This window comes from Prosopis cineraria, unplaced genomic scaffold (assembly GCF_029017545.1).
Source record: "Prosopis cineraria cultivar Desert tree isolate PC_DT_omini unplaced genomic scaffold, ASM2901754v1 PC12, whole genome shotgun sequence".
Taxonomy (NCBI): Eukaryota; Viridiplantae; Streptophyta; class Magnoliopsida; order Fabales; family Fabaceae; genus Prosopis; species Prosopis cineraria.
The window spans coordinates 3,219,391-3,242,041 of record NW_026555343.1 but is presented as its reverse complement, the minus strand read 5'-3'; the positions used below and the strand labels follow the sequence as shown (position 1 = coordinate 3,242,041).

At 31.4% G+C, this 22,651-nt stretch overlaps 3 protein-coding genes across 9 annotated transcripts; all 3 read left to right on the top strand.

Moving 5' to 3' along the window:
• Positions 1-3,172: 3,172 nt before the first annotated feature.
• LOC129288485 (uncharacterized) lies at positions 3,173-6,855 on the top strand. 7 transcript variants are annotated; one of them, XM_054925085.1, is made up of 5 exons: positions 3,173-3,365; positions 4,501-4,635; positions 4,749-4,880; positions 5,195-5,599; positions 6,417-6,855. In XM_054925085.1, exons 2-5 carry the CDS (start codon positions 4,511-4,513, stop codon positions 6,553-6,555), a joined length of 801 nt encoding a protein of 266 aa, XP_054781060.1. In that variant the 5' UTR covers positions 3,173-3,365; positions 4,501-4,510; the 3' UTR covers positions 6,556-6,855. The 7 variants fall into 7 exon arrangements, with proteins under 7 accessions (XP_054781060.1, XP_054781059.1, XP_054781057.1 ...); XM_054925084.1 differs by having other exon boundaries at positions 4,370-4,635; XM_054925082.1 differs by having other exon boundaries at positions 4,258-4,635.
• Positions 6,856-8,481: 1,626 nt separating this feature from the next.
• Positions 8,482-10,454, top strand: LOC129288956 (mitochondrial import inner membrane translocase subunit Tim9-like). Its single transcript, XM_054925780.1, has 2 exons — positions 8,482-8,695; positions 10,131-10,454. Exons 1-2 carry the CDS (start codon positions 8,598-8,600, stop codon positions 10,315-10,317), a joined length of 285 nt encoding a protein of 94 aa, XP_054781755.1. The 5' UTR covers positions 8,482-8,597; the 3' UTR covers positions 10,318-10,454.
• A 4,791-nt stretch (positions 10,455-15,245) lies between these two features.
• Positions 15,246-20,719, top strand: LOC129289461 (transcription factor MYB3R-3-like). Its single transcript, XM_054926229.1, has 8 exons — positions 15,246-15,816; positions 16,075-16,126; positions 16,388-16,445; positions 17,121-17,215; positions 17,298-17,401; positions 17,786-17,914; positions 18,205-19,357; positions 20,367-20,719. Exons 1-7 carry the CDS (start codon positions 15,671-15,673, stop codon positions 19,280-19,282), a joined length of 1,662 nt encoding a protein of 553 aa, XP_054782204.1. The 5' UTR covers positions 15,246-15,670; the 3' UTR covers positions 19,283-19,357; positions 20,367-20,719.
• The last annotated feature ends 1,932 nt before the right edge of the window (positions 20,720-22,651 follow it).

The following is a 22,651-nucleotide window of genomic DNA, read 5'->3' as shown; positions in this document are numbered from 1 at the left end:
CTTGAAAACTTCTTCTCATCCGTGTTTCGTCCTCGTTGGGAAAATCACCACTTTTCTACTTATCATTGAGCGGCAACTATAGCTAGAGTCATTAATTAAAATCAAGTTAATCAAGCCGATTCTTTTAATATTAAAAAAAATAAAATTAGGCCACTTTTTTAAAGGGTAAAATAATAAATTAGGTTTTTAAACTTAAAAATAAAAAGATTAATCTTTTAGGGTTAGGGTCAGCCCTTTTAGATTCTTTTTATATATATATATATATATATTCAAATTTAATATAAAAAATAAACACTATGAAGTAAAAGGATTAGAAAATGAAAAACTCTAGCTTGCCTCCCTCATAGACATTTGATTTCTGTCATTCACGCTCCTTACATGGTTTTGAATTGGAAGATAACTTACTGGTATTGGTTTACTTTAAATATTTCTGCATATTTTAAATATATTGAAATTATGTTTTTGGTTTATTATTTGTTGTAGATAATTATGAAGAAGAAGGAAGATATGAAAAGCTTAATATTTTTACCACTAGTGAGGCTCTACTAGAAGAAGGATTAAATTTTATTAATGTTGATGACAATAAACATTATTAAAATTTAGCTAATGATGTTAGTAAAGTTTAATTATTATCAGTGTTAATTTTGTGATATTGCTACTTTTGACTAGAGTTCAATTTATTATTGTGTGTACTATCTTAAATTTATTTTTTAGACTTGATGTTATGTATAATAACTTTTTTAAAATTTTTAAAATTTTTAAATTTAAAAAAATTATATAGGACTGCAGCCTTAAGGGTCAGCTTTTTAGCTCTGAGAGCTAGGGTCAGCTGGTCAAAAAAGGACTCTAAGGTCTAATCAAACTAAACAGGACTAGCTTGTTTAGGCTCTGACCTTTTAAACATTGGCCCTTTAAAATCGGGTTGGGCCGACCTTATTTGATATCTCTAAATAGAACTAATTATAAACCTGGTCATCCATTTAAACTTATAAAAATAAGAGTTTGGACTTGCAAAATTAATTGACTTTGATAAACCTTTAAAAAAAGGCTAGAGCCTAGAGTCCTGGCGACTTGTTTTCTTTTTTTCCTTTACATATCAAAACGCACTGTGTATAAGAAAAGAGACCTGAGCATCATTTCTTTTTTGGCCAAAAGAAAACTAGGCTCCACAAGGCTCTGCAGACTGTCATTCATTCCTCTTCTCCACGCTCTTGGACTTAGTCTAGGCCAACTATTATTCTTCTTCATCTCAATAGCTCAACCTTTCCTCCCTTTTAGATCTCAATCTTTCGATCTTGACAGAAGACTCATGGTGGTCTTGCCCATTGTCTCCTCAGATTATTGCCCTCTTCCCTCACTATGCTCACTTGTCGGCCAGCTCCATCTAGACAGTGGATTGCTATGTGCTCTCGATGGACTTGCCGCCACAAGTTGCTTCAAGTGCTCGCTATTGTTCCTCATGGTATGTTTTGTTCCCTGTCTCTTTAATGTTAAGCAAGGTGCAGAAAATGGATTGTGATAGAGATAAGATTGTTGTAAAAAATAGTTGTCAATATTAAAAAATGAAACTTTCACAAGAACTTCTGTTTAAAATAGGGCACTCTCAATAGAATACGATTAAATGCAGTGGCATAAAATGGCTGAAAAATTATTGTAGGGGCTGCAAGAATGACATCAGTGGATTGCAATTCATAATAATTCCATTTTGTTTTTAATAAAAATATAATTTTTTGGTGGTGGTTAAACATGGCATAGTTTCAGAAGTAGATAGAAGATGATAAAGGATTCATCAACACCCAAAGCAAATTGGTGATTGAATTGTGTGTCTGAATCACCAAATGTTAATTGAGATTTACAAAATGGAATGTAGAGACCAAATTTCTTGTGTTAGCTTACTCTGTTTGAAAGCATTTAGAACAAGGATTCATGGAGCAATTAATACATTATCTTATAAAGGGATTCATGTATGTTTTTTTTTTCTGCTTTATTAAACATTTGCATGTCACTTGTAAAATCAGTCTCTATACAAATAATATAACTGCCTTTCCTTCATCGGGTCAAGCTGCCAAACCAGCTTAAGCACGTGTTGATGTTTATGAGCTAATCATATACATGAATTTATGTTTCAGTCATGAGTCTGATTTGATTTCTGAAACTTTCTTTAATCTAGTTATACCTAATAAGTTGTTTAGGATTTGAATATGTGCAGATTTTGCAATGAAAATAACATTTTATTTATATTTGAAATGAAATGATTTTGTGCAGGTTTGATATTTTTCACTTTAAAATCGGGTTCAAATATTTATTTATAAATAACGATGAGGAGGAGGATTTAAATTTGAATGATGAATATTCTAATTAATATAGTCTTCTAGATGTGTGATGTTTAATTTCTTGAATGTTATGGGAATCTTGATTTGTTTTATTTTAAATTTTAAAATATTTTAATTAATTTATAATATTTAATTTTATTTTAAATTTTTTTAAATAGAACTTATTGGCCTGACTCTGAATTTTTGAATAAGGGCTAGGTCTTAAAAAATGGGTAAAAAATAAGAAACAGGGCCAAGCCTTAAAAAATAAGTAAAAAAATAAGAAATTGGTCTTATGGGTTAGGCCCTCACTTGTATCTCAATTCTAGCGACAACCACTTTTTCATCCAGCCACAACTACCATCTTGTCGAGTTGTCTAGCCATCGACTCACTTTCAACCTAGCATTTTCATGCTTGAATGGTTAGATCATTGCCCAATAAAAAAAATTGGGAGAATGACATTCAAGACCTTCAAAAGGGAAATTATTATAATAAAGGCTTATCAATTTTTGCATTAAATATTGTATTGTGAAAATACAGATATGTTGTAAAAAACTGAATCTTAACTTATAATTTTGGTTGAGGTTTTTAAAATAATTTAATAAGTTAAGGTTCAGTTTTTCACAACAACGTGTCCGTGTTTTTATAATACAATATTTAATACAAATAAGTTCTTATTGTAATAATTTTTTTTTGTTAGGCCTTCAATGTCATTTTCCCCAAAAAATTTGATTCAACAATTTAGTTTTAGCCATTAAGCCAAATGGACCCGCTTTAAATCGGGTTTTTAAGACCTGGAAAAATTGAAACACTAAATGGGTTTTTGTTGGTACATGGGTCTTTTAGATGGGGCAAAATTGACATTTTGAGAGTTGTAAACCCTGCAATTGTGAATCTGATAGTAATCGTGCAGCTGAGCTCTCATCTTCTTAGTCTCACTTCTCAATCTCCACAGCTGCCGGAACGGATTCGGATGGCGTCAATCGCCCATGGCCTTCATTCCACCCTTCTTCATTCTTAGTCTTCTTCGTCGCTTGCCCTCATCTTGCCCTGTGAGATTTTCTATATCTTTCACTCTCCATTTATCTCTCTCCAAATTAACCCAATCTCCATAGTCCGTTTTATGTGTCTGTCTTTCTCGTGACAGACTTTGAGATCTTTAAATCAACGGCCACATCATTTTATTTTTGGTTTGATTTCTGAACACCTCTCTGTAGTCTGTAGTTCCTTTCTGTTTTCTGCTGGTCTTGGATTGCCCCGTTAGTTGGTAGGTGTTGCGGAGGTAGATTGGTTATTCATATTTTTGGGAATTTGGTTGTATTCGCTTGTAATTCTATTATACTCTCTTATCAGTTGCTTTTGGCTGTTGGTATGTTTTGTGACTCGTGATATTTAGTTGAAAGCAGTAACTGGAAGAAGCGAGTTATTGTTAGATGAAACGAATTTGAAAATGCAGATTTATCCCTTCACCTTTGAAAAGTCTTACTTCAACGGATCAAGTACTTGTTTGGGTTGCTGGATTTTCAAATTACTGGAAAATCAAAACAAACGCTTGAATACCATTAAGTCTAGCATCAGTTCTGATTGATGGTTGTGCTTGGATGTTTCTTTCTGTCTCTTTTAAATGCCTTTTTTTTTTTTTTACGGTGCAAATGTGGATGCTTTCGAGCCTAACCATGCTTGGATTAATGAAGATCCACCAATTTTTGACCAATGATGAAATTATTACTTATAAGTTATAATATTATGGATTTTGTATTGATTTATTACTTTATTGACAATTTTGCATATTGTGGTGTGATCGTGCTGGCAGCTAGAACATGTGAATTTGTGGTGCTGTTGTATGAGTAACTTGATATATTGTGATTTTTTTGTCAAAATATTTATTTCTTATATATATATATAGATATATACATATAAATATTATTTTTATTTAATTATTAGGTTATCGATTCAATTGCCGGTCCAACCAGTTGAACTATGAGACCTGTGGCCCACTGACATTTCTTGTTCATTATTTGGTATGGGTTTTAAAACATTGGTTCACCCCAACTAGAACCCAAAACTCTGAGTGGTTCACACCGTCCTCCAAATCTTCTTCCGTTGAACACCATCGGTTTCTCCTCATCCTTTGTTGTTCCCTCACTCCATCACAGTTGCCTACTTGATAATTATTTAGAATTGCAGCAATTAATCTATGGATGGTGAGGTGTGGGGATGTTCTAGAAGAGAGGACAGCAATGATGAAGTTGTTTTGCAAGACTCTAGCGACGAAGAAGAACATCACTTTTTGGCTGGTTCCATGGCCAAGTTGCAGTTTCGGTAAAGGATTTTGGGTGAAGCAATTAGTTTCTCTGGGCGTGTATATATATATATATATTCGTAACAACAATTAATCAAGTATGGTTTTATTTTTCTTGTGTTTTGTTTTTCAGGTCTGTTAAATCCAAGGCTAGCTGGAACGATGAAATGGGAATGGCAGAAGTTATTGAAAAGAAAGGCAAACTGTGGGTAACAACTGGAATAATTCGTGAGGGCAGGACATATTGTTCAACTGAGGAGACTTTGTAGGTGGTGTGCCAATCTTTTTCTTCATTGCCGCTGTTTGTGAACTAGAAAGGGACAACTATCTGGGAATTACTCTGATCAATGTTTATAAACACTGTCATAGTCAAATGATGTCTGAATCTGAAGATTTGTTTGAATTAAATTGTTAATTAAAAGTAGCAGACATGTATGAGTAGTATGGAGATTTGGTAATGTTCTGTAGGAGGAATTGTTTGAAAATATAATTGGATGTGTGTGTGTGTGTGTGTGTGTATTCATGGGAAAATCAGATGTTTCGAAATCTTTCTTGGTTATATTGTGTCTGATTTGGCAGGTATTTGATGGAATTAGGAGCGTTACATATCTTGGATAATTGTGATATGTGCATACCACTAATAGACATATACAGGAAGGTCGCAGGCAGGGAGGATGGATGCTGTTGGGAGCTGTTTGAGGTTTACAAGCACCTTAAATCTCTTGGTTATATAGTTGGACGGCATGGTGTTTCTTGGAGTATGAAGGATACTTCAAAATCTGGCCATAAACCTGTTGCTCTTGAAGACACTGGAGAAAAGAATCAATCAATAGACATGGGTTCCAGAGATGAGAAATCCTTAAATAAGTTGTTCAGTGAGATGCATATTAATGAATTGAGGCCAGATTTTGATGTTTATCTCCCAAACAACAGGTTTCGAAAGACTTCTCCTGGTGATCCGACTTTTCTGCTCCACTTGTCCAGGTAATTTATAGTTCTTTAATTGTATCTGTTTCATTAATAAGCTAAAGAAATTTCATTAGTTGTTGATCCAATAGCTGGCCTTTCTTTATTTGCTTTGATTTTTTTTAATATATAAATAATAATGTTGTTTTGAAATCAAAGAATATTGAAAAAGGCTTTTTCTCCTTCATTTTTTCAAGTGTCACGGACCTGTTATGCTGTATGAACTACTAATTATGAATTAAAATTAGAGGATTTTACTCCGTGGAGATCCTCCTTTTTTTTTTTTTTACATATTTAATGGGGTGCTGATAATGATATAACTCATCTCATTCTTCTTTGTTGTACAATAATTTAATAGATCCCACTTCATTTGTCATATTTCTCATTTAGTTAAGTGAGTTTACAATATTGTATAATTAATTTATTCAGGTGGTATAGTGAATCACAGATTGACTAAGATTTTAAGTATAGTATGACACCATCGCTTGCATTTTGCACATTCTCACACTTGTATCACACTCAGGATGCCATTGAGAGGTATGATTGACATGTCATATCTGTGTTTTTATTACTGGTTTGGTCTCCCTATTCTTTATAGATCATTTTGTAAAAAGATTGTGTCATTCTATATTGTTGGACGATTTAGTGGTGGTGGTTAAGGTCATGCCTAAGAAATTTGTGAAACCTATATCTTAATACACTCGGGAGTGATGGATATTCACAGGACCTTGAGAATTTGTGACTCGCTGGAGGATTGCATCAACTTTTGTTCCTCTATCTCACCCACGCATAACTATATCTGAATTTTGAAATAATTCTTGTTTTCATTTGGAAGGGGCCATCCGCCATCGCGAGAAGAAATTGAAGTCCTTGAGAACCAATGCGGTGAGATTCCGCTAAAAATTTCTGTGGTTGAAGATGGACGGGTCAGTTTCTTTTCGTTTGACAAGGTGGAGCTTCCTGTTCTACCCTGAATTTTATTCTATTTTGTTTCTTCTGATTTGTTATTGTTGGCTTAGCGGAAAAGAGGAGCATAATGAAATACTTATGAAGCTGGATATTGATGGTTATGAGCATTGAGATAAGCTATGTTCAGTTAGAATCCTTTAGTGAAACAGTCGCTCAGTTCTATTTCGGTAAAAAAAAAAAAAAAACGGACTGACTGTTCCAAAAAAAAAAAAGGAAAAAGAAAAAGAAACAGTCTTCTGTTTCGCAAAGCTATGAATGCTCTTTTGGCGGTGTGCATATTAATATTATCATTTTAGTTGATTCCAGCTGGAATTCTTGGTTCATTGACCATTAAAAATTGAGATGGCATATTTTGGCGATCAAAATGTTTAAATTCGTTTATGTCAGTTGAGAAATTTGTGGGAAGCATGAATATGGATGAATTTCTCTTGTTCATCGCCTACACAACTGGTTCTGCAATCCTTTCCAAGTACAAGCCCAAAGTGTCTGAAGAGGGTAATCATGCTTATGGAATTCTTACCCAAACGGAGCAAGTTGTGTCACTGAATTACAATATTTTGTCAATTACATTTTGGATGAAAAATATTATTTTAATATCAATATCTATTAACACAATATAAAAATATACAAAGGTGTTCTACTTGCAAGCTAAAATCAGTACAACTTGTTTTAATTTTATATAAATATATATTGGGCTTCCAAATACGTCAAAATTTCCACTGTCAAATGACCCAAGAACATGCGTCAGCATTAGAATAAGATTCTTTTATACTATCTTAAATGCTTTTTCCTTGCAAGTAAAACGTGTCATGTGATGTGAGTAAATGTTTCAGATTCAGGGCCCAAAAGATTAGTGTTCATTTGGATTTTAATTGTCAAGAATTGATTAACAAAATTTGATGATGTTTGGATAATATTTTTTAAAATTGATTTTGATAATTGAAAATGTTTGAATAATTTTTTACAATCAATTATAAAAAAGGGGTGAATAGAAAATGTTCAAATGTTAATAATTGATTTTGAAATGGAGAAAAAAAAAATAGCTTATGCCAAGTGAAATGTTACAAGGCAAATGGAATTTAAGAAAATTGGGAATGTTTGTATAAGATTTGTTTTTAAAAAATCATAATTTTGAATTCAGAATTGATTGTAAATGTGTATCCAAACAAGCCTTGAAGTGTTGTGGTGAGTTCTAGTGGAGAGAGATCCATCAGGACAGATACTCTGACCTAAGCTGATAGCCTGATAATGCTCATCCTCATCAATACTTCAATATGCCAGAAGAATTAAAAAGAAAAAAAAAAGAGGAAATATAACTACATTCATTGAAAGTATATTTTCATGCACATTATGATTAAAAAATTATTTTTCAAAATTATAGATAACTTATAATTATATATTATTTTTAATATTAAATTAAGAAAGTGATTTAAATTTTGAAACAAAATTAAAATACTGAACACTATGGTTTAATTTATAGATATTTTTAATATTTTAAGATGTAATTAATGTATTTTTTAAAAATGTATTTAACAAATAAATTAATTTATATTTATTTTTAAGAGAAATGTCCTATCAAAAAAGAATGAATATAAAAAGATGATATTAGTTTGAATTTTAAAGGCAATTAATTAATTTATTATGGGTGTCATTAGACAAAAAATTCTTTACAATTTGAAACAGAAGTATATAATTATATATATATATATATATAATTTATTTTGGCAATATCAAGCTAATTAGATAAATTGAACGCTACGGGTAAGAGCATCAGAATCAATGACATCCCCCACTCTTTTCTAATATTTTTTTTTTTTTTGGGAAACTCTTACTTCAGGGGTCGTTGTGCAAAGAATGGTTGAAAATAACTTATAGTTGAAGGGGCAAGAAGCAAATTGAGTGGGAATTTTACCTGAGATGTTCTGTTCTGTCACAGCGTTTAGGGTTTAAGCAGGGCCTATTTTTCCTTCTTTCCTGTTTCGGACAGCAGAGCCGTTGTTCTGCTATAGCATTAAAACCCCGAAACCTTGACCCTAGAAATAAATCGATGATGGACAAGAGCATCTTTGGAGACTTGGACTCTCTTAGTGGAGAAGATAAGGAAAAAATGTCTGCCAGGATCGATCAGTTCCAAGCTCGAGAAAGGTTCTCTCTCCCTCAATCACTCACTCTCAATAAATACATAAATATCAGTTTCTAATCTATGAATGCTTCTGCTGTCCTTACATTTTGAAATGAGAATAACCCATGTGAATCATCAAGCAATGGGTGGTCAAGTAAAATTCGTCTTTGGGTTAAAACTTGTTTTGCGCTAGTTAATTGAATTGACTGAGGAGAAATGATGATTTTAGTTGAAACGTTGATGTTATATCTCTATTGAGTATTGTTTATTGTTGTTCGCGAGTGGAATCTTATTTGCCCATTAATATGTTGGTGTTCGTTAATAGAATTAGATTGATGCTTTGATTATGGAAATGTATAAGATACGAGGATTGCTGAGTAGAACAATGGAATACAAAGTTATGAAGCAACGACCAGCTAAATATATAAATCATTAGTGTAGTGTGTCTTGTAAGTGGCCATTGAAGTTATGAACTAATTCTTGCTTTGATTTCTTTCTGTCACTTGATTTTGCTTATTGATCTATGTCATGTAGAACAATCATCTTTTCCAGTGCAGAAATTTATATTGAGGACGAACAAGTTTATTCATGTTGGGTAAAACAGCAAGAAACGGATCAAAGGATTTGTATAAATATAGGAAAAGAACTAAATAGACTTCTTCATCTTTAGGTCACTTGCAAACAGTTCATCTGTCAGGGTAGCACAAAACTAGTTCCTCAGATTCTCGTTTTTCGGTATTTAAAACCTTCTTCCCATTTCCGCAAAGAAAATACTACTTCCGATTGTTTTTCTTGGTGTTTTTTTGGAATGAAAATGAGATACATAAATCAAAAGAGATTACACATAGTTACACAAGATTAATTCCTATCATCATCTACCACCTGACAACAGTAAGATGGGGGTTGAATGGTTGATCAAAATAGTAGAAGCTACCCATTCTATCATTAACATTACAAGCTAAGTGATGATCATAATAACTGGCTTCTCCAAACACAAAATGAAGCTGTTTTTCTTGGTTTAAAAATGAAAATGGTGCTTAAAATATTAAAAGAAGACTTATAATGCTGAAGGATGATGGAAGCCTGGAGTTGTAATTTTTGTTTTATTAAAATTGAACTAGTTTTTGTTAATCACTTAAAAGTTGTAGAGCTGCATTTGTATTGTTACCATAAATATATTCTATTTTTGGACAATAGTCTTTAACATATTAGTTGATGGTTTAGAGGACAATTTGAATTAATACTTTATGATTGGACTTGTATTTGAAATTTTCTACACCAATATCTCACTTGACTGCAAGCTTTCAAGCAAATTGGCATGTATTCACTTGATCCATGGCTTTTCCATATGGAAGCATGTTTTATCTTTTTTTCAATAAAACTGGAGTCATTCTGTCTTCATTGGAACATGTGTTGGATATTAGTATTGATTTATTCTCCACTAAAACAAAATTACAGTCTAAGGACCTATAATTCACTAGTAGAGAGATGTTTTGTGGACTGCGTGGATACATTTTATCGACGATCCCTGACCAAGAAAGAAGAAACATGCGTTCGTAGGTGTGCTGAAAAGTTCTTGAGGCATTCAGTTCTTTTACGCTTGAGCTTTGCGGAACTCAATCAAGGGGCAACTACAACAGATTAAGGCGTTTTTGTATATTATCACTCATAGATTTTTTGTACTGCCGTGTATTTTTCTCGACTTTAACCCAAAAATAGTTGATGATAAGTGAAATTCCTTTAGTTAGGAAATTCAAAGAAAGTGAAATTCCTTTTGGATTAGTGAATTTGGATTTGCATTTTGGATTTAAAATATCACATCCATGTATTTCAAATTCATACACATAATAGATAAATCCAAGTTCATAAATTTTTAAGTGCTCAAACAAAAGATTTGGTTCAAATTTAAATTTAAATTTACATGTATCCAAATATAGCAATGGTTTTAATTTCACTTTTATTTTTTGTAATGAGCTCTTCTGCATTTTTAGAAGATCTTTCTACGTTTTGTTCCAATGAACTTCTCTCTTGACATACAAGGTATTTCCATGAATTATATTTTGTTGAGTCTCTCTTAAGCTGGCTCTGAAGGATAAGTTTGGATTTAGATTTGAGAACAAAATAGAGAAGGGAAGAAAATGTAAAAATAAATGAGAGAATGACAATGAATTCTTAAAATGATGAATTAATGATAATTAAGTGTCCGATAAAATTTTTTATAAAATAAATTATAAATATTAATTTAAACAGTTACAAACAAAAATCTATATTATAAATTAATTATTATATTTATAATTTAAATATCATTGAAATTTTAAAATTTATAATTGTTTGAATTAATATTAAAAAAATTATTAAAAACTTAACTGTTATTAATTTTTATTTTGAGACTTAACTATCATTCTTTCCAAATAAATAGTCCCTTCATTATATCATCACTTTTTGAGTTATTTAAGTTTTATATTCACTGAATGTGTTTCTTCTTGCTGAAAAAAAGAATCAACTGAGTAACATATTTCTTTCTTCATGAAACAAATTCTAGAATTTATTTATAATTTTTGAAAAATACAATTTGTTATAGGTTTTATATTGATATTGATTTTTGTCATTTTCTTTATTCAGCGAAAGTTTTTGAATGCATGAATAAATAAATAAATAAATAAAGAGAAGAAAAGAGACGAGCCTGTGCAACTCTGGCAAGACTCATTAAGTTTTATTTTTCAAAAAAATTATAAATATTTAAAATTTTTTATATATTTCACCAAAAAAGAAGGCACAGATTGTAGGTACAGACGAGAATACAAAAAATTGACCCAATTCTGTCCATGAACATTCTGTTATAAAAAACCTAGTCCATCTTTAACCACCCTCCTCAATTTCTTAGAGAAGAGGAGGGAGGGAAGGAAAATGATCGATTGAATGTACATTGATCCTTGTAGCTAGTGCTATGAATGAATCATCTTTTCACCAAAAAAAAAAAGAAAAATGATTATAAAATTATTTTGAATTATATAAATGATAATTTGATCTTTCAAAATTCATAATTTCACTAAAGTTTTTAGAAACTTATCTATCATTAATGAATTTATATAAATAATTAAATTACTCTTATTGAAAATAAAATAATTTATAAAATTTGTTTAAATAATCATGACTTTCCTTCTCATATTTGCAGTAATGTAACAATAAATTACAACTTTGCATATTAAATTCCTAATTTGTTATTATATTATTGTGAATATAAGAAGAAAAAGTTGTGATTATTTAAATAAAACATGTGAAACATTTTATTTTCAATAAGAAAAATTTGATCATTTATATAAATTCATTAATGACAAAAAAGTTTTTAGAAATTTCAGTAAAATTATGACATTTTGAATAATTAAATTGTCATTTATATATTTCAGAGGAATTTTATCATTATTTTCCAAAAAAAATCTAATAAAAGTATGTATTATAAAAACTATACATTTTGACCAAAAAATTTAAATATTTAAAATAGTCTGTTTATCATATTGTTAGTTGATCACTTGTATATTTGAAGGTAAGTAAGGAAGGTAGCTAAAAAAATTTTAGAAGAATCAAAAGATTTTGGTTTGAGAGATAAAAAGTTTTGATAGTGAAATGATAGTATACATGATAAAGTCAAACATAAGAAGGAGTATTTTAAAACCATCCATTTATTCAATAATGATAAAAATTAGAAAAAAATATCATGTTGCTAAGAAGAAAATTAAGAAATTGTGAATGAAGCTCATTCTAAAGCATTTTAAGAGTTCTACAATGGTCTTGAAGGATGGAGAATAAAAAATTTATAAGATTGACAAGAGTGAAAAAAGAAAATCAAGAGATTTAGAACTCGCAATGTATATAAAAAACAAAAAAAAATGTTTTTCATCACAGATGGTGATATTAAAGATAGATGAGAGACCAATTTTTTTTTTAAACATTTCAATGATGGAGAGGGTTCATTTAGTAACTTGAAGGATTTAGTAATTTGTGAAGGAAAATAAAATTTGTCATTTTATCGAAAGATACAAAATAGTGAGATAAATGAATCTCTTAAGAAAATGACAAATGATAAAGCAAATATATTTAACTGTATCTCTATTAAAGTGTGAAAATATTTAGGTGAAGAAGGAATATGATGGTTAACTAAGTTATTTGATGAGATCTTACGATCTAAGAAAATGCCTGATGATTGAAGGAGAGGCACCTTAATTCCTATTTACAAAAACAAAGGGGCTATTTAGAATTATATTGACTATAGATGGATTAAACTCATAGTCATACAATGAAATTGTGAGAAAGATTGATTGAGCATACATTGATATTAGAGACTACATTTCTAAGAATTAATTTGGTTTTATTGTAGGTGGGGCAATTACAGAAGTGATTTATCTATTATGGGGATTAACAAAAAATTATTAATGCAAAAGTAAAGATTTACATATAGTTTTTATTAATTTAAAAAAAGTTTATGATCATATACCAAGAGAAGTATTTTTGAAAGCATTGGAAAAGAAAGGAGTTCGGGTTGCCTACATTAAAACTATATAAGATATGTATGAGTGGACAACAACTAGTATAAAAACATTTGGTAGTGAAATAAAGAACTTTTTTACATAAAAATTAGACTACATCAGGGATCATTTTTGAGTTTTTATTTGTTTGACTTGGCCTTAGATGTTGTGATCGAGCATATCTAAGAAGAAATCCCTAAATGCATGCTTTTTGCATTTTTATTGCAGAGATAAGAGAAGAGACGATATTAACTGTAAACTTGAATTATGAAGGAGAACATTAGATTCAAAAGATTTTCATTTGAGTAGGAATAAGATGAAATATTTGCGTTGTAATTTTGATAAGAGGTTAGTTATTAGTAACTTATAAGTGAAATTGGGAGATCAAATTATACTTCAAATGAAAAAGTTTAGATATTTAAAAAGCTATTATTCAATATGATGGGGAAATTGATGGAGATGATTCACATATAATACAAGTTAAGTGGTTTGATTAGAGAAATGTTAAAGGAGTTATTTACGATCATAAGATACTTGATAAATTAAAAGAAAAGTTTTATCAAACTATTATAAGACTAGTTATATTATATGGTAGTAAGTGTTGGGCTTTAATGAGCCAACATTAGAAGTAGTAGAAAAAAAATGTTGAAATGGATGTATAGATATATAAGTAAAGATAAAATTTAAAATAAACACATACAAAAAAAAGGTGTAGCACTTATTAAGAAAAAAATGATAGAATATTATTTGAGATGATTTAAATATGTACAAAAAAAACCACAAAAAGCACCAATAAGAAGAGTGAAAAAGACAATTTTAAATTCTGTTAAGAAGAGCGGAAGAAAGTCAAAGCAAATACTTATAAAAGTTGCTAATCAAAACCTCTTAGTTAATAACATTTTTAAAAATTTAATAAATGATAATTCACAATGGCTTGTAAGAAAAAAGGAAAGAATACAATGATTTTGTGTAATTTATAAAGCTAATTTTATTTAGTGGTATAAAGTTTGTTATTATTGTTATTGGTTGTTGTTGTTTTTCTAATCATTCAAACTTTTTTTTTATCAGCTGGTCCGAACTTATTTTAAATGTGATTTTTTTGACTAAAATTTTAAATGGGAATATCATGATACAAAAAATCTACGAGGTTTACTTTTTTTTTTTTATCTGAACGATTGCAACAAAATGTAAATTATTTAAATCATTTTTATTTCTAAAATTTGTTTTATTTAAAGAGTAAAATATAAAGTAAAACAATCCCTTAATTATTGATAAAAAAATTCAGGCCAAAACAAAACTATGATAGCTAATTGAAATAAAATAAAATAAATATTTATATTATTTATATCAAGTTTAATTTTTTTAGAAAGATAAAATAATATTCATTTCTCTTGTACTTTTTTTGGCCAACAATTGATTTCTCTCGTACACATTGAATTTGAACCCGAACTCGTTTTAATAAATAAGGTCAAATAAAAAAAAAAAGAAAAAGAACTCGTTTTAATAAACACTCTTTAACCGTTGGAACGTTTCATTCAGAATCAGATCTCATCGCAAAACGTCTAGCGATCCCCCTTCCATCTAACGGTCCAAAATTTCCCGCGGTTCCTTACCCCGCCATCCATTTCCCAAACTTGCTCGACTTTTATGTTTCGTTGGGCTTGAGTGCCGTTTGAGTTCAAACTTTTTGTCTCCTTATGCACAATTACCCCGTTAACCGCCGTTAACTGATTGGGTTTCCCTTCTTCTACTACTGACCCGTAAAGCGTAAACCACGATGAGTTGCAGTAACGGTAACCAACGGAGACGTCGGTGATTACATATTCGTTGCACATAAATTTGGCTTATTTTATATTTTGATTGATTTTTTATTTCTGCTTTGCTCCTTTGTTTCAACGGGCGAGGATTTTTCGAAGCCTTAGCTCTCTTGTTTTTCTTCTGTGAGAGATAATCTAAAGGCTCGAATACTGTGGATTCTTCTATTAGCTGGACTTTGATTCCCGCCACTCCTCTGCTAGCAGAGGTGCACAACAATATCGAGCAAGTTGCGAATTTTTTTCTTCTATTTCTTTGGCTCTCATGAATTCAGCTTTATCTTCTTCGGGATTGATCGAATCTTTGCGTCTTTTTTACAATAAAGGATTTTGATTTGTCTCATACTGATTTCGGTTATTTTTTCTGGGTGAAAACCCGAGAATTCTGTGTTCCGTGTGTTGTGATGAGAGTTTTTCTGCTTTCTTTCGTCAGTAATTTTTGATCTGATGACTGATTATAAGATCTGGGTTCTGCTTATCTTTTTATTTCACTGCGGAGGTTTCGAAAATTGTGGGCACTAAGTGGGGGGTTTTTGGAGTCTCTGGTGATAGGTGTGGACACTTTTGTGTGGTGGGTTCCGGAGGTGCTTCTTAGTCTTTTGCCTTAACCGCCCGTTTGTTGATTTAGAATTCTGAGTTTTGGAGATGATTATAGGAGCAGATGGCTGAGGTGAAATCGGAGGAGTGTTGCCTGGAGAATAAACAAACTATTGCTGCTCCTAGCTCCTCTATATCTGAAAGCAGTGGCAGTGCTTTACCTAAGTCCCCTGGAATTTGTAGCCCAACATCTACATCACCCTCTCATCGGTAACACCCATTTAAGTTCAATTCTTTTTCATTGCAGCTATACTTCGGGAATTCCATATGCTATGATGCTACATGGGATTGATTTTTTGTGTCCCGTGTGCTGTACTATTCGTCTTGTTCCTGTCTATTTTTGCTTATAATGTCACATTCTGTTTTAATGGCTGGTTATATTTCTCTACAGTGGTAAGAATTTACATATACAATTCCTCTAGTCTTTGGTGAATTGCTCTTCATCATGTGAATATTTTGATCATGCAGGAGAACTACTGGCCCCATAAGGCGAGCAAAGGGTGGTTGGACGGCAGAAGAGGTTAGTGTCTGGAGACAGTTGGTCCTTTTCTCTCATTTTTCAGTTAGATCAAGCCAACGAAGAAGGGAACTCAGCTTAGTTGATTTAATTTCTATTAATATCCTTGTATATCTAAAAAAACAGCAAAACTTTTTTTTGGTTTTATGTTGTGGTAACTTGAGAGCGTTAGATATGTTAATTGTCTTTTATATCCTCGTGTCTTTGGTAATTTTATATTCCGTCGTTTAAATTGTTCTTAATGTGTTCTTTATCTTGCTATAGGATGAGACACTAAGGAATGCTGTTGCAATTTTCAAGGGAAAGAATTGGAAGAAAATAGGTAATTATGTTTGCTTTTAAGGCCTTTGACTAATATCATTTATTGTTGCTATATTGCTGTGGAGGTATTACGTTCAAAAATTGGTGATGATCCTTACATGTGATTTACCTGATATGGTGGATGTGCATATCTTTTAGGAAAGTGAGACTATTCAAATCTAGGAATCATGGACATGAGACACGATAAAGTTTGAATTGTCGGTGTATAATGTAAAGTGTCATGTAGGGTTGCATTGTGTCTAACATGAGTGACCAAAATGTGTTGGGCACATGCACGGCTCCTTTCTCTAAAATGTCTGTGCATCGTAGGTTTAGATAAATGTATATTTGAAATTACCTCAGATGCTTGCAAAGAAAATTTTAGCTATGTATTACTTGATTTGTTACTGTTGATGGTTATGATCAAGGGGACCCAAAAAGTTTTCACAGTGAAATAAGAGAAGTATATAATTCATGAGAAGTGAGAAAGAAACCTCCAAAATATATTTTGTTAGATATATGTTTCTTTCCACTCTATTGTTTGATCACAATATATAAAGAAAGGAGAAGTGTTGTATTTGTGCAAACTGCAACAATTAGCCTATAGGTTATAGCGTAAACAATATATTCAGTACCAGGTGCTTACTGTAAAAGAATTGCAATCAATTTCATGAAAGACTTAAATTTTTGAATGCAGCTGAGTTTTTCCCTGATAGATCAGAAGTGCAATGTCTCCATAGATGGCAAAAAGTTCTTAATCCAGAACTTGTTAAAGGGCCTTGGACTCAAGAGGTTGAATCATATTTCTTTTTAGGGGTCATTTTCCTTGCAATTTTATTTAAGTGCTAATCTCCGTTTCTTGCTTGGCTTACAGGAGGATGATAAAATTGTTGAACTAGTGTCAAAATATGGGCCTACAAAATGGTCAGTAATAGCCAAGTCCCTGTCTGGTCGTATAGGGAAACAGTGCCGAGAGCGGTAGGTTTACTGTAGTTTAAGTAATTATCACTCATCTCTTATCCTGATAATTGCCGAAATTCAATGCTCTCGAAAATGACTTGTTCTGCCTTTTTTCTGGTATGTTGTCTTCCAAACTTTTAAAGTCTCCACTCTATCACCATGTTCCTATTTTAAAATGATGATCAGAATCTATTATTTTTTATTTGATAACCTCTTTTATCATCTTGTATAGGTTACTTAATGAATAGTGGTGTTTTCTTTTTGTTTTGTTTTTTTCTTCTTTCAATCTTCCCTTTTGTTATGTACTCTTCTGAATGTGAGTTCTTCATAAACATCCAAGAGTTAACTTGGTATCTTTATATGGGCCGCATGATCATTAATTAAAGTTTCAAATATTTACAGATGGCACAACCATCTTAATCCTGACATAAAGAAGGATGCCTGGACTTCGGCAGAGGAATTAGCCCTCATCAAAGCTCATTGTATACATGGGAACAAATGGGCTGAAATAGCTAAGGTTTTGCCTGGAAGGTAGGAATTGAGCTGAGTACCTAATATGATTTGAGCTGAAATAGCACAGTTCATCCTTGGATGGCATGCGTTCTCTTCTCAAGTTTGTATTTTTAAAGAAGGAAATTCAGGTCATAGCTCACAATCAAATGGTGTCATAATTTAGAAGTTGTAGTTTGCTGCCATTTACATGCGTTTCCTTGAAGGAGGATGATGTGCATGTATTAAAACAAAAATGAGGTTGACATGTCATTTGAAGATTACTTGTGTGGTCAATAATACTGTTTATCTGCATGACTTTTCTCCTGTAGGACTGATAATGCAATAAAGAACCACTGGAATAGTTCATTGAAGAAGAAGTCGGACTTTTATTTAACTACCGGACAACTTCCACCAATTTCAAAGAACAGTCCAAAAGTTGATGCAAAAGATAAAATGATATGCTCTGCGACAGAAACAATTCTTGGTAGTTCAAATAAAGGATTAGATGCATCTACTGAAACATTGTCAGAAACTACAGAGATTAATAAGCAAGATGACAGTGGTACGAATCACTCAAGGCATTTAGGAACAGCAACAGATGTTGGTGATTCTTCAAATGTTCTTGCAAATGAATCTGCTGATTCTGACTGTATAGAATGCAAGCCCAAATCCTCCAATTTAGATTTCAGCTGCAGCAACTCAGAACCATTGTCAAGAGACAATTATGGAATGAATGGTGACCAAACACATGGGAAATCTGGACTTAATGGCAAGCTAGCGATTGAGCATTGTATAAATGATGGTGAAATACGTAGTAGTAGGTTGATAACAAAATCTTTTTCACGGGAAGCTCCAACTTGTGGTTCTATATGTTACGAGCCACTGCAGTTAGAGAATTTGGTTCCCTTAGATTCTCTTTATTTAAATATCTTTTGTCTCCAAAATGACTACAGCTCTACTTCCATGATGTCTCCAACTGGTTTCTTCACTCCACCTAGCGTGAAGGGTCGTGAATTTTTCAAACAAACTCCTGAATCAATATTGAAAATGGCTGCTGAGACTTACCCAAATACCCCTTCCATAATGAGGAAGAGAAAGACTGGAGTCCATGCACAAGTCACTCCCAGTAAAGTTGTGAAAGTGGATGGAGAATCTCATGCTTCTAATGGCCAGCAGGGAAATAAGAATAACACTGATTTTGAAGTTGGGAGGTTCTCTGAGAGTCCAGCAAGCCATGGCCATGGCATTGATATTCCAAATAACAAAGTTTTCAATGCATCTCCTCCCTACCGGCTAAGATCCAAGCGAACAACAGTTGTCAAGTCTGTGGAGAAACAACTTGAGCTTGCATTTGACCAAGAAAAGCACCATGGAAACAAGAGGAAAATGGGGAAGTCTACAACGTAGAGCAGCATGATGACACTGTGATGACTGAAGACTATTCACGAGAAACAGAATTATGAGCGGCATATTGCATAAGTAGTAAGTCCTCTCTTTTAATCATTCTCTCTTTTTTGTGATGTACTATTTTTCTGCTTAAATTTGAACGGTATCAGATGAGTTATGGTACACAATGAGAAATCCTGTTGTCTGATTTAATAGAAGCTTAACAATAATAAGGAACTCATCAACTCAATTAACTTGAAATGGAAGATCTTGATGAGATATTTACATGGATTGTGATATTTGATAATTGTTGTAGATGGAGAAATATTTGAGTCTCCAATGACATGTTTTACACTTCTTGCCATGATATGATGTTATAGCTACTTCATATAAATGCCATTGAGATTGAGTATTGTCATTGCTAGAGAGGAAGAACTTTTACGTTATATGGTTGAAACGATTGGTTATGGCTTGCGAACTACTAGGTGTGACTGTCGGTCAAAACAGAAGAATTAAAAAATTGGAATAGTTGTCTTTCTAGCCTGATCTGTTCCCCTCTCCATTTCACGAACGGAGATGTAACTTTTATGATGTTCACCAGGGAGAGATGTAAGTTCTATGAGCTCAGAAAAAAAGTAGTTATGGAAATTGATTATCTCGCACTTTTGTATTAGAACTATCATCATCATCATTATAAATTGACAATAAACTTCATAAGTAGTTGGGTCGTGTCTTCTCATTGCGGGAGGTGGATCATACTCAGGTGTATAGTTGTCACTATTGATTTTTATCAACCAAGAATAGCCTTCAATTTAAAAGCCAGGAAAAAGGGCCAAGCCTTCTTTAAAGGAAATTTTTATTTTGTCAGTCAGAAATATGTGCTACTTGCTGTTTATGGCTGTTTGCTGTTGTTAGTGGATTTGAGTCGGTGTGGGAATTTTGACATCAGATGAGTTTGGCTTAATTTCCACTATCATTTGAATATCCTAACTCCATTCTCTTGCCTGTATATTTCTTTTGGTAGGAGATGATGTCTTCTGGTTGATTTTTTTTTTCTGTTCAATTATCATTGACTAATGATCACATTGTCTTTGAATTGATGTAGGGTTTAAGACTTGCAGTTAGACATTGCCTCTCTAAAGCGGTCAACTGATGGAGTTTTAACATGTTGTAAAAGCTTTTTTTGAATCACAATAAATTGAGCTCTCTTGAAAGTTGAGTTTTGCAAAGAAGGATTAATACTGCTTCAATGAAGGTGACATGCAAGATTTTTCGTTTCACTCGTGAATACATTTCATCAAAGGCAGGGTTCTGGTATAGTAGAAAAGAATTGACGATGGATTCCATTTACTCGTGGATATGCATGTTATACATTGAACATACCAGATTTGTACAGTGACCCTTTATGGGAACTAAGACATTCTTTGAAATAAGAAACACATAATGCATTTTAAATTAGACTGAGAGGTTATTCTTTTGTTTTTTTAATCCTTTTTTGTATACATTTTTTTCAAATGTACGGTAAATGGTTGTGTATCAAAGTTATAATTAAGCGTTATATCGCATGGTAAAATTTATTTTCTTTAAATTTCATTGATATAACATAGAAAAATTATCTTTATTACTTTTATGAACGTAACTTTGGGATGTATCAACAAAGTTTCTTATTACAGTAGTTGATATGCGTGATGGCAATTTAGTTGACTGTATCTGCCAAAACTAAATTAGAAGATTGAACAACGTTTGTTTATATATGTGTGTGTATATAAAACTAAAAAGGATTTATAAAAAGGATTGAACAACGACTTTTGGCCATGTCGGCCTTTCCTCATTTCTTGGGTCTTACTTCTTATTTTACTTCAAATTTTTAACAAGTAGTATCAACATCTTGGACTTCGTTATGGCAGGAATTTTTATAAAGATAATGTTAAACATGCTGTCTGAACTTTGAAGCTCAAAATTGGGTTAGCCGTTGGCCTTGGTTTGATAGGCACTTGTGTGGGGCACATTATTTAAAACCCAAAATTCGACGAGCTTATGTTTTGTCAGAAATTTGTCTGTGAGGTGGCTGATAGAGACTCAAGTTGAAAACTCGTAACCACTCAACGAAAGTAAGGACATGTTTGTTTTTTGTTTTTAAAAATAAAAAAATAAAAAAATAAAAAAAATTATTTGAATAAGTGTTTTTAAAATAACTCACATGCTTTTAGCAATAAAATTTAATTTTAGTATGACTTCTAATACAATTTTTAAAATTATTTTTTAAAATAAAATAAAATGAAAATTCATTTGATTATATCAATTAAAAAATAATTTTAAAATTAAAAAATAGATTGATAGTATAATAGTGATTAATAATAAAAATTGATCAAGTTAATTATAATTTTTAATAATAAAATGTAGTATATTTTTTAAAAAATAAAAAACAAAAAATAACTTGAAGTTGTTCCTATTTTAAGTAAAAATAATTAAATAAAAACACTTAAATAAATAAGTTTTTAAATTTTTCTTTTTTTAAAAAAACAATTATTAAAAACATAAAACAAACATCTTGAAATGTGGGTCCTATTAGGTTGGGTCACTGTGTAGCGTCTTCAATATATGGGGGATGTGTACCCAATAATAACTCATAAGATTATTAAGAAGTCAAGTGCAAGCAAATTTGATTTGACGTCGGATGAGAAGATTTTTAGGATGTCAAGTATAAGCGGATTTAGTTAGATGTGAAAAGTTTATATTCAATAAAATTAGATTTAAGAAGAGAAAATATATAAATAGAAAGATTAGTAAACTAACTTTGAAATTTTTATTTTTGGGGTCATGTCGAGCTTTATTATATGCATCCTCCTTTAAGCCTAATTTGGATTATGCAAATTATTTAACGTTTTCAAAATTCAACATCCAATATAAAAAAAACGCATAATTTAAATTTTAATAGGCAACAAGAAGTTAATAATATCCAATAATTGAGATTGGCAAATGTGCTTAAATATATTTCAGAATGATAAAAAATTTTGGAAAATATGTTTTTGATTGAAGTTTTTTTTTTTTTTTAAACCAGCGTTTCAACTGAGGTTTTACCATCAAACTATTTAACTTCTCATTATAAATTTCAGGGTTATGAGTTTCGTGTAAAAATTCAAACATTTCAGGGGGAATGACATTTTAAGACAATTGCATTAATTGAATAGTAGGGGTTATCACCACTTAAGTAAATTAAAATTAGAGTTCGGGCATCAATTCTTATATATGTAACAATTTAATTAAGAAAAATTTACCTTTTACTCTCAATACCTTAGAGAAAATTATTTTCTATCATAGAGCATACTCATATTATTTGCAAAGCCTACTCATTTTTCATAATTTACGGCTAACTATATAATTATTTAA